Raw genomic sequence first — 13,148 nt, forward strand, 5'->3', positions numbered from 1 at the left:
GTGATTTTCATGTAAAAACCCAATAAAAGATCTTATAGTAGTTTTGTGTACTTCTTGAGATTTACCCTAGAAAAAAAACAATGGTAGCTGAAACAATCTACAATGAAATACCATTACTAAGATGGACCGATTGTTTAAATGATAACAGCCGGTACAACACACTGCAGATACATGAATATGTCGAGTCCCATAAATCAGAGATAGAAATTCTTCATGGACATGCCTATTAAACGGTATCATATTATATATATTATAAACTATGATTAAATCATGAACTAATCATAAAATCACATTACATTTATAAACAAACTCATAACATTATATACAAAACTCTTGCTTAATATATCACGAATTGGTGATCAAGCCATTTATAAACAAACTCGTAACATCATATAAAACTCTTATTAAATATTATCCCGAATTGGTGATCAAGCCATACCCAAGATTTTTTTTCTTTTTGGCATATGTAGATTATTTCCAAACGAGATAGGGATCGCAATTTACGTAAGTATTCAACAAGAATCTCATGAGCATCCAAAAGAAATTGATAGATATCATGTACGGGTAGATATGGATGGCAATTTACATAAGTATTCAACAAGATCTCATGAGTATCCAAGAGAAATTGATAGATATCATGCATGGATACAGCTCTCTATGATATAGCTAGCTCCTAGAAGAATCAATATTCATAGCATATTGTTACCAAGATGCATTTTTGTGTAAGATAAACTCATCTTAAAACAAATCAACAATAATAAAGTCGCACCAAGTTGACCCACCTGACACCAATTGAAACCTTCCATAACTAGTTGGTGAGCTCTGGCTACTAGTGATAGACCATTTGTGTGATTGAATTGCTGCGCAATATCCTGTCCAAATGTGTAGCCTGCTCCCCTCGGTGATATGCCCCATCCACACCGGTCATCTGGATCTGACCATAAGAGATCACACATGGGTCCTTCATGTGGAACCTATGAACACAAGCAAAAAAGGTCACTACCCATAAGATTAAAGAAACTGTATAAACGACAATCACTCGGGAAAGTACGATAAATTTGCAAGCAGTTTTCATAGAAACAGATACATAGTAGCATAAGAAGATAAAAGCAGAAGGGATTATAAAACTAAAGCAAAATTTTCCTGCAAATGTTTTATAATAAGAAAAAGTTGTTTAATGAAACTGAATTCAGCAATACAATCTTTATGTTCCCCCTCCTAGTTGCACTCAATTAAATGGGTTCTTTATATTGGCCTAAATGGTGGAGAAACAAGGAAATGATCTTGCAACCAGTAATTAACAAAATAACGAATAATAACTTTTCAGCATGCCAGCTTATGATTATTTCTTAGTATGTCATAGGATAGCTTTTAGGCTTATATTCTGCATTACGTGAATTTCTTATAGCAGAACCCATCATGCTCCTCCTGCTCTTTCCTAATCAAAGGTACTAATCAATAGGTAATGACAGCTAAGGCAATGATCTCAGCGTAAATGTGTGGCGTGGTTTGTCAGGCTATGAGAAACTATGATAGGTTATAGGTATGAACATTGCTAACATGGAAGAAATAATTTTTTTTTAAGGCCTTAAGCTAACATCTGCCCTCCGTAACAAGGTTTCGGCGTAGTAAAGTACTAATCATCACAAGTGAAGGGAAAGGTAATGTTCATATCTATATGTATATCTTGAAATGAACTTTACATTTTTCTTTTAATGCTATGGTACTATGGTATATAGAGAGGCAAGGTTATCGATAGCGGATAGCGTCGCGTAGTGGTGAAGCGTCACTAAGGCTATTTGGGGCTATTGCGACAAAATAGCGGTAAAAAGTGCAAGTCAAATAGCTGTCTAATTTAGATATGTATACATACTAAAAAAAGAAAGAATAAAAAAAATCTAAAAAATCTAAAAGTACATATTTGATGATTTAAAGAGACCCTAAACATGAAATAGACATGTAACCATCACGTAATACCGAAGATGACTGAAGGAGTCAAAGAGTCGTTATCTTCGAAAAGAAGAACTGAGCGGTGAGAGGATCGCCCTAAGAGAAGCTCACGGTGAAGGAGGTGAGAGGAAGTACTGAGGTAGGTGCCAGAGGCTATGAGAAGTGGCGGGAGTATGCTGAAAATTACAGGAGACGATGGAATGCAATGGCCAAGGGTCGAGTTTAATTTAAAAAAATAAACGACAAACCGCTTTTAAATAGCAGTCAAAAAGCGGATTTCGTATGTAATCGCCCACTATTTACCGTTATGGCACACTATTGGCCGCTTTTTGCGAACGGAAAGAGCATATTCCTTAATATGTCACCGCTATTAGGCGATAGCGTAGCGGGAAGGGACCTCTAATGCTATTAGCGCTGCTATTGCGGGGCTATTTACCGCTATTTATAACAGTGTAGAGAGGTTGAGTTTCTGGAGAAGGTTTCCGGAAAAAGCGATTAAATAAATAAAACACTATCATACAGGAAAGTATTCTAACCCACAATATTATAGTGTTGCTTAACAAACAGAAGTATTAACAGGGAAATAGTGTAGGGCATACCTCCTGTATACGGTCTAGAGCACGAATATTGTCCAAAGTATCCAATGATGGGGATAAACCGCCATGCAAGCAGAATATCTACACCATAAATCGACTTCATGTCAGGAGATAATATAAGACAACCTACAAATGAAATCATTATGCAGTAATCTCAAACCCAAACCTGATTCTCAATAAGAGCTGTCAGAGGTAAATAATCAAAAAGGTCCGTAAAATACTTCCACACATTTGCATTACCATATTTTCTCAAGCATTCATCATAAAAGCCATAGCTGCAGCCAAAAGACTAAAAGGTGAACGTAATAAAAATCGTACAGAGGTATTATTGAAACTCTTACAGAATTCATGCATGAACCAACTCAATTAAAACAGTAGAATAAGAAAACTGAAAGTAATATAAATATGATCCCTAGGGATTCAATCACTATTTTCATTTTGAAGCTAACATAGTATAAGAAACTCCAATGGAAGAGGAAGAAAAACTTCTCAAATTATGCCTAGAGACTCTATCAATATTTTCCTTTTGAAGCTAATGAAGTGAGAAATTCAAATAAAAAAGAAAAGGAGAGAAATTTCCCAAATTATGCTGGTCGTTTCAGAATGTCAAATAAAACAGTCGTAGAAAACATATTCAAATGACAGAGAAGTTCTTTCAGCATAATGTCATAACTTCAATGAAAACGATTTAAGTATATTTATAACCCAAAAACCTTAAAAACTAAGAAATTCAAAAGCTTGTATGAATTATTAAAAAGTATATTTGACTACCGATACTAGCATGGATCAGAATCAAGGCACTGTGCTTCCGGCATCGAACAGTATCAACATAATGCCAACCGGTTTCTAATACCATAATTTGTAGCTGGACTGGTCAGAGTTAACCATTAAACCAATTACTTTCACAGACCTCACCCTTCAAATGGAGAGGATATTCTTCCATTAGTCCTGGATGAATGGCAAACATTTCGTCACCCACCTGACAAGAGTTCAAACCAAGTTTACCAAGTTTGCAGTAGGACCTATAAACTGACTCAAAAGGTGGTGACATAGAAAACGAATCTGGTGCCAATACATAATCTCAATTGCATTGAAGAGTCTTTGATTCTATGCAACTGCAGCAAGTATCCAGGGGTGAGATGCCATATCCTCTTTTCAATAACCAGGACCTTATACAATATCTAAAATTTTTCTTCACAACCCTTATTCTACTTCACAATGCCTTCTAAAAATGAGAAGATATTCCTCCAATCGTGTGGACAGTGACGAAAAAGTCTAAATGCCACTCATCTGACCAGAGTTCAATCTAAGCTTGCAGCAGAACATGTATCCTCAAATCTTGGATTCAAAAGATTGTGACATCATAGCAAAGATATCTGTTGTCAAGAGGTAATGTCAATTGTATTGAGGAGACTTTAATTCTAAATGCAACTGCAGCTGGCATCTGAGAATGAGACGCTATATCCACTATTTAATAATCACAACCTTAAACACTCTAAATGAGCCTTTACAACCTTTTTTTTTTATGTCTACTACTTCTCAAAACTCATCCTCAGGCACAAAGCCTTCTCAAATTCTGAACTAAATAAAAGGTGAGGAGACTCATAGATGCAAACTAATATTTCTAAGGCCTACACCATAGAATACCAAGGTTAAGATATGCCTGTTAATAGTATTTAAAAAGCTGTCCCATCAAGAAAGATTTTACTAGGATGGTGCATCCATATGTGGGTTCGTCAAATTGCAGTCCAAATATTAAAATCTGCTACGTGGATACCACAACATATACTGATATACATAAAGACTTTTCATCAATATCATATATCCTAACTATCTTGTTGCCTAATTAACTATAATCCCCATTTCCGCTGAATTCTGTTTCAGTAAATTATCCATAATAAAAGGTCTCCATGCACATTATTTCCTTGTGAATCTGTGATATGTGATAATGCAGTTCTTCAAGGTTAGTTTCAGAATGCCCCAGAGCAATTTAGGTTAAGATATGTCTGTTATAGTTTCTAAAAAGAAGCTGTCCCATCAAGAAAGATTTTACTAGGATGGTGCATCCATATGTGGGTTCGTCAAATTGCAGTCCAAATATTAAAATCCGCTATGTGGATACCACAACATATACATAAGACTTTTCATCAATATCATATATCCTAACTATCTTGTTGCCTAATTAGCTATAATCCCCATTTCCGCTGAATTCTGTTTCAGTAAATTATCCATAATAAAAGGTCTCCATGCACATTATTTCCTTGTGAATCTGTGATATGTGATAATGCAGTTCTTCAAGGTTAGTTTCAGAATGCCCCAGAGCAATTTAGGTTAAGATATGTCTGTTATAGTTTCTAAAAAGAAGCTGTCCCATCAAGAAAGATTTTACTAGGATGGTGCATCCATATGTGGGTTCGTCAAATTGCAGTCCAAATATTAAAATCCGCTATGTGGATACCACAACATATACATAAGACTTTTCATCAATATCATATATCCTAACTATCTTGTTGCCTAATTAGCTATAATCCCCATTTCCGCTGAATTCTGTTTCAGTAAATTATCCATAATAAAAGGTCTCCATGCACATTATTTCCTTGTGAATCTGTGATATGTGATAATGCAGTTCTTCAAGGTTAGTTTCAGAATGCCCCAGAGCAATTTAGGTTAAGATATGTCTGTTATAGTTTCTAAAAAGAAGCTGTCCCATCAAGAAAGATTTTACTAGGATGGTGCATCCATATGTGGGTTCGTCAAATTGCAGTCCAAATATTAAAATCCGCTATGTGGATACCACAACATATACATAAGACTTTTCATCAATATCATATATCCTAACTATCTTGTTGCCTAATTAGCTATAATCCCCATTTCCGCTGAATTCTGTTTCAGTAAATTATCCATAATAAAAGGTCTCCATGCACATTATTTCCTTGTGAATCTGTGATATGTGATAATGCAGTTCTTCAAGGTTAGTTTCAGAATGCCCCAGAGCAATTTAGGTTAAGATATGTCTGTTATAGTTTCTAAAAAGAAGCTGTCCCATCAAGAAAGATTTTACTAGGATGGTGCATCCATATGTGGGTTCGTCAAATTGCAGTCCAAATATTAAAATCCGCTATGTGGATACCACAACATATACATAAGACTTTTCATCAATATCATATATCCTAACTATCTTGTTGCCTAATTAGCTATAATCCCCATTTCCGCTGAATTCTGTTTCAGTAAATTATCCATAATAAAAGGTCTCCATGCACATTATTTCCTTGTGAATCTGTGATATGTGATAATGCAGTTCTTCAAGGTTAGTTTCAGAATGCCCCAGAGCAATTTAGGTTAAGATATGTCTGTTATAGTTTCTAAAAAGAAGCTGTCCCATCAAGAAAGATTTTACTAGGATGGTGCATCCATATGTGGGTTCGTCAAATTGCAGTCCAAATATTAAAATCCGCTATGTGGATACCACAACATATACATAAGACTTTTCATCAATATCATATATCCTAACTATCTTGTTGCCTAATTAGCTATAATCCCCATTTCCGCTGAATTCTGTTTCAGTAAATTATCCATAATAAAAGGTCTCCATGCACATTATTTCCTTGTGAATCTGTGATATGTGATAATGCAGTTCTTCAAGGTTAGTTTCAGAATGCCCCAGAGCAATTTAGGTTAAGATATGTCTGTTATAGTTTCTAAAAAGAAGCTGTCCCATCAAGAAAGATTTTACTAGGATGGTGCATCCATATGTGGGTTCGTCAAATTGCAGTCCAAATATTAAAATCCGCTATACAACATATACTGATATACATAAAGACTTTTCATCAATATCATATATCCTAACTATCTTGTTGCCTAATTAACTATAATCCCCATTTCCGCTGAATTCTGTTTCAGTAAATTATCCATAATAAAAGGTCTCCATGCACATTATTTCCTTGTGAATCTGTGATATGTGATAATGCAGTTCTTCAAGGTTAGTTTCAGAATGCCCCAGAGCAATTTAGGTTAAGATATGTCTGTTATAGTTTCTAAAAAGAAGCTGTCCCATCAAGAAAGATTTTACTAGGATGGTGCATCCATATGTGGGTTCGTCAAATTGCAGTCCAAATATTAAAATCCGCTATGTGGATACCACAACATATACATAAGACTTTTCATCAATATCATATATCCTAACTATCTTGTTGCCTAATTAGCTATAATCCCCATTTCCGCTGAATTCTGTTTCAGTAAATTATCCATAATAAAAGGTCTCCATGCACATTATTTCCTTGTGAATCTGTGATATGTGATAATGCAGTTCTTCAAGCTTAGTTTCAGAATGCCCCGGAGCAATTTAGAGTTACTGGCAGAACCGTCAATGCTGCAGCTGGAGTTTCAGAATTCCATTCAGACGAAGAAGTGAGATCCACGTGTTGCATTACAGCAACTGAGGTGTCTCTACTTCAGACATGTATCAAAGATTACCATCTTCATAGGCTCCTCTCAAAGCCTCATATTAGCTTAAATGCACTTGTAGTTGTGGTAACTTACCTTCCATGCAGCAGCTAGAGTTCAGAATACCATTCAGACCAAGAAGTGAGATCCACATGCTGCGCTACAGCAGCTGAAGTGTCTCTACTTCAGACATGTATCAAAGACTTTAGAGTTACTGGCAGAACCGTCAATGCTGCAGCTGGAGTTTCAGAATTCCATTCAGACGAAGAAGTGAGATCCACGTGTTGCATTACAGCAACTGAGGTGTCTCTACTTCAGACAAGTATCAAAGATTACCATCTTCATAGGCTCCTCTCAAAGCCTCATATTAGCTTAAATGCACTTGTAGTTGTGGTAACTTACCTTCCATGCAGCAGCTAGAGTTCAGAATACCATTCAGACCAAGAAGTGACATCCACATGCTGCGCTACAGCAGCTGAAGTGTCTCTACTTCAGACATGTATCAAAGACTGTCGTCTTCATAGGCCATTTCAAACCATCATTTTAGCTTAAATGCACTTCTTGGGGTAGCTTGAAATACATTGTAAGTTAAGATTAAAAACCTGCAACTGAATGAGACAATTGTCTCCTAATTGATAGAAAGAAGCATACTGCTCTAAATAACTTGGTCATACAAACTATATAAACAGCTACACAGAATCGTCTTTAACCACCTTCTCCAACAGAAAAGGAAGTGTTTAATAAATAGTGGATATCTAACTCTATTTTATCACATTGACATTTCTTCCATAGAATGAATAGTGACTTCGTGAGATTCTGAGAATGTGCAAGTATTGATCAAGTTGATTGTTAACTAGGATGACAGCCATACAATTGTGGCACAGAAATGAAATCTTAACATCGGTGAATCACTTCATTGTTTGGGTAGTGATACTTAATGACCAGTGTTAGATACAAAGTCACTTTAACACCCTGGATGCTACATATAATCAATTTATCAGATTTTTATCACCCTGTAAGAAACGATGAGAAAATACCCCTTTGTAGTAGTTTCTTGGTGCATGCTGCACATGGGACCTTGAAGGCTTGAACCCATGAACTCCTTACCAGCCACGATAAAAATAGTGGAAGATACTTAACAAGTTCACCTTTGGGATCATTACCTTAGCGCCTTAGCATTGAATTTCAAACATTATTTTTTATCATTTCTTTAACATTGCCCAACTCTCCCACTATATATAAAGAACCATAGGGAATATCAGACTTACACTTGAGTAATTTGCCGGCTCTCATGATTCCCCCTAAGAATTGTAACCCTGTCTCTATAACGGACTTTCAGTGCCACCAGATATGTGACAGTCTCCACAGAATAATAACCACGATCTGCATTAGAAAATACCATACTTAGCAGTGTTCCTATGTCAACCCCTGACATATTTATGCAAAAGGATGTACCAAAACCAACTATTCTTGTATTCTTCCATATCACATTTATTAGGGAAAAAATGTCAGAAAAGCATAAGTACACCAGCATGTCAAGAATGAACAACTGCAGCGGTCAGTAATTTCCTTAATGAGTGGGCAGCAAAAATTTAAATAAACATCAAAAGGATGGTAACTTACCATGCTGGGTTAAAAAACCTTTAGTACTACCAACAGAAATGAATTACTGAATATTAAATCAAAAGAGAAGAAAGAGGATAGAAAACATCTGCTTTGATGGTAACGAGGTAGCTCATTACTTCAGATCAAGTGCAAATGTGTAACTGCAAAACCTAAGCCTTATAAAAAGCCAAATATATTGTAATGTTCCTTAAAGCTATTCTACCATGTTAGCAATAAATGTGATGACTTGAGTGCATTATTTGAGTTTTTCTAATATTCATATACTTAACATGACATAGAAAATAATCTTGGTTTACCATAAACTCTTCAGTCTATGTATTACTTTACACCTGGACTTTACGCAGATCACAGAGGCCCGTAGTCATCTTGTATCAAGTATCAACTAAAAAGTCAATATATATCCTTGCATGCATGATGTAGTTAAAGCAAGAAATCCTGACAAAGCTTTTGTTTTATCCCTCCCTCCTAAGTAAATAAGAACTACTATTAGAAAGGCAAACAGGAAAAAAGGAAAAGCACGAGCAGATGCAGCTGGTAGTTAAAAAGCCAAAACAGGCACAAGTACCCCATGCTTGGTGGATTCTCATGTCGACATAATGACACATGTCACATCTTCAATATGATTTCGGAAAATTATATTTACAATAAAAATTGGAGGATGAGTTCTAACTTTATAGGATTAGTATTCGATTAGGGTTTAGGATTAATCATTTTCTATGAAATTTAGATCTAAGTTTCTCTGCTCTATTTGTATTAGGATGACTTCTTTGATTTGAAAATTTTTGAAATTTGTACTTGAGTGCTTCTTTCGGGAAATAGAAATAGCATGTGATTTGCTAGCATGGGTGTGAGACAAAATAAAAAAACAAACAAACCCTAGGCAACTCACGTCTCCTCATCTACCATCAGGCCCCATATCCTCGCAGAAATCCACAGCACAACAGCCCCAAAATCCCTCTCCTCTATTCTGTTCCGAAGCTGCAAAAGAACCCCCAGCTTTCCATTTTCAGTTCTCTCCATCCAGCGCAACACCTTCCCAAATCGACAACCCAAGTAAACCTTTTCACCTTTGGTATCAAACACTAAACTTCAAACTAGCTGGAAAAACACTTCAACCTTGCAGCCACCTCCCATATTGTTGCATTCCTTTCTTCTTCTTCTTCTTTTTTATCCAACCGCCTATCTCCAACTAAAGCCACCTCCTTGAGCCATCATCACCACGATCCAAAGTCTTCTGACACTTATTGAAGGAAAAAAAATCAATAACATAGTTAATTCCTTGTCTTATACTCAATCTATCTCTCTTTTTTCTTCCTTTTTTTTGTCTTCTTTTGTTGTTCAGCACCCATCAAACAAAATTCTCCCACAGGTTTAGTTTAAGATAATATATATGGTAATGAACATTATTAGGAGGGACACCAGAGAAGATGAGGCAAGACATCCATACCTTAAAAAGTTACAAAAGGTTGCATTGCTTAAGATCGCTCCTTACCTGGTTAAGTATAAATCTCATCCATATTGGTTGCACCTTCCCATAATAATGTATACTAGAAACACCTATGGAAGAGTTAGTACCTGCCTCTGTAAATGTAACGAACAGGAAACTTTCAGTTCTGCAGTAGTACTGCCAAGTCATTGTGGTGCCATCTTTTCATAAAGAGCTCAGCTATGTAAATAATTATGGCAAATTTATATAATGGATATTAATGTATTAAAAAATGGGAATGAAACTCGATCAAAACAGATTTCTGACAAGGAGCATCTCTGCTTCTTTAATTTTTCAGGTAAAAAAATATCAGAAAGTTGAGCAAGTTTGGGTTGTTTTACAGGTGAGCGCACGGAAACACATCACATTTTACCAACACAAGTAACAGGTTGAGCAATAAAATAACTATTTGCACCATTTTAACCAATGAATCATGTGTATCCTGAAATATCTAATTCTCACTCAAACATATAAAACATGACCAATTGAGTGAAGTGCCTTGTGTGACCTATATTATTGTCTCAGGAACAATGATTCTCAGATGCACTGCATATGAACGATTGAAGGAAAAGTTGTTTCATGATTCCGAACAATACTTCTGCTTCTGTGCTTCCAGCCAACAGTCAATTAATTCAAGTAACATTATTCAGATACAAAAATATCTCTTTTCAACTTTAGAAACTTAATTCTTTTTCTCAGTCTGTCCAATAAAGATTTAATAGTTTTTTCAACTACAAGATTTTGGAGGTCATTTGTGGGTTACTGTTTAGGTCATTTTATTTCCATTGTTATTGATTCAGGCCTATGACAATAACAACATTTTCTAAAAATAGTTGACCACTGTTATAAATAGCGGTAAATAGCCCCGCAATAACGACTCTAATAGCGTTAGCGGTCCCTTCCCGCGACGCTATCGCCCGCTACGCTATCGCGCAATAACGGTGATATATTACGGAATATGTATGTTGGTAAATGCGGCCAATAGTGTGTCATAACGGTAAATAGTGAGTGATTGCATTCGAAATTTGCTTTTTGACTGCTACTTAAAAACGGTTTGAGGTTTATTTTTTTTTAAATTAAACTCAACCCTTGACCATTGCATTCAACCCTTGACCATTGCATTCCACCGTCTCCTGTGATTTTCAGCATACTCCTGCCACCTCTCATAACCTCTGGTACCTACCTTGATACTTCCTCTTACCTCCGTCACCATGAGCTCCTCTTAGGACAGTTCTGTCACCGCTAAGCTCTTCTTCTCGAAGACAACGACTTTTTAACTCATCCAGTCATCTTCGGTATTACGTGATGGTTACATGTCTATTTCATGTTTAGGATCTTTTTAAATCATCCAATATGTACTTTTAAATTTCTTAGATTTATCTTTAATTTTTTTTAGTATTTATACATATCTAAATTAGACCGCTATTTGACTTTACGCTTTTTACCGCTATTTTGCCTCAATAGCCCGAAATAGACTTAGCGATGCCTCACCGCTATGCGACGCTATCCGCTATCGATAACCTTGTAGTTGTAGTTGACAAAGATCATGTCTATAGTTTGATAAAGCACTGGCGATCAGTATATTTTTCATGTATGAATTTCAACTTTTTTTAGTTTGCTAATCCCACAAAAGGCTAATCTTGGACAACCCCCACCCCAAAGAAAGAGAAATTCGATTTCATTAACTTAATGTGAGAAATGCCCAGATCGCACGAAGACCTGGTATTTATCACTTGCATTGTACCGAGGTATGTTGCAGATTCTTTTATTACTTTGAAAAAGAGTAGGTAGGAAACCCTTGCCCTATCCAGCTTACTCTCCGTGCCCATGTTTATAAGACCTGACATATTCATTTTCCAAATTTGAAGTCTAGAACTCTACATTTACCAAGGTTAACTTAGAAACTTCAACACTTGGCCAGAACTTATAAAAGGTATTCAGTGTCCAACACCAACCATAATGGATACTTTTAACATAAACATCCCTTACAACCATGAAAGATATTTTTCATGTCAAATCTCAATCTACTTATCCAAAAATATGTGGAAAAGCATAAAGATACTCACATTCTGATGATTTTCTTGGTTATATTTGAAAATTCTACTCGTCTTAGCAACTCTTAGATCTAAAAGCCTGTAGCCTCATAGCTAAATCTTTTACATCAAAATATAAAAAATAAAAAAAAATAAAAAAACAGTTAGACAGACTGAGAGATACAACTGACCGACATAATCCCCAAAAAGAGGTGACTATAACGTCTAAACTACATCATAAAAATACTAAGCATTAGCTAATTCACTTAGCTATATTTGGCCTTTCTACTTATACCTAGCAAATTAGCAACCTAAGAAACCTGCTAACCTCAAAGTTCCATCCTTTCCCCAAACAAAACCTTCTTATCTCAACTTACCCCTTCAGCTACATGAATCTTATAATTGTATTCTTTGGTTCAGTCATGTAATGTGCTATCTCATCCGCTAAAGCTAACCATTATTATAGCCACCATCTTTTACCGCGAGCCAAAAAAAAGAGTAAGTAACCAACATAATCCCCAATAAACAGGTAACTAATATTCAATCTGAATCATAAAAATACTCAACTCATAGCTGATTATGCTTGGCATTTCTACTTATACTAGCAAGTAGCAACAAAATTAAAATATATATATAACAGAACCTCAAAACTCCAACTTACCCACATAATCCCCCATAAAGAGGTAATTAGTATCCGGCGCATCTCCTCCAATTTTGAACAGCTCAATCAAATCATGAAACTGGCCATGGATATCCCCGCAGACCGTCACCGGACACTTCACCGGCTGCACGTTCCACTCCTCCATTAGAATCGCCTTCGCCTGATCGCACAGCGCCTTCACCTCCGCCTCCGGCAAGAACTTGCACTCTCTCACGTGCTCGATCTGGCGATCGAGATCCGAGTACGAAGGCATCGTTTGCGATCCAACCCGATCTCCAATCTTCGCTCCGATCAATGGCTTCTGCCAAAATTAGGGTTAGGGTTAGGGTTACACAGATCGCAGCATGCCGAGT

The 13,148-nt window shown here is 36.2% G+C and overlaps 1 protein-coding gene across 2 annotated transcripts in view; it reads right to left on the reverse strand.

Annotated features, from left to right (window-relative positions):
* Positions 1-13,142, reverse strand: part of LOC109845040 (serine/threonine-protein phosphatase PP2A-1 catalytic subunit-like) — a 16,992-nt gene extending 3,850 nt beyond the window's left edge. Inside the window, exons 1-6 of one of the 2 annotated variants that reach the window (XM_020414229.1) lie at positions 12,796-12,896; positions 9,505-10,196; positions 8,258-8,372; positions 2,713-2,821; positions 2,550-2,627; positions 783-974 (exon numbers count right to left, since the gene is read on the reverse strand). In XM_020414229.1, coding sequence (XP_020269818.1) covers positions 783-974; positions 2,550-2,627; positions 2,713-2,821; positions 8,258-8,372; positions 9,505-9,514 — 504 coding nt within the window. In that variant the 5' untranslated portion in view covers positions 9,515-10,196; positions 12,796-12,896. Of the gene's footprint in view, positions 1-782; positions 975-2,549; positions 2,628-2,712; positions 2,822-8,257; positions 8,373-9,504; positions 10,197-12,795 lie in introns of both variants that reach the window. The other variant, XM_020414228.1, reaches the window with a different exon arrangement.

Source organism: Asparagus officinalis, chromosome 6 (genome assembly GCF_001876935.1).
Source record: "Asparagus officinalis chromosome 6, Aspof.V1, whole genome shotgun sequence".
NCBI classification, from domain to species: domain Eukaryota; kingdom Viridiplantae; phylum Streptophyta; class Magnoliopsida; order Asparagales; family Asparagaceae; genus Asparagus; species Asparagus officinalis.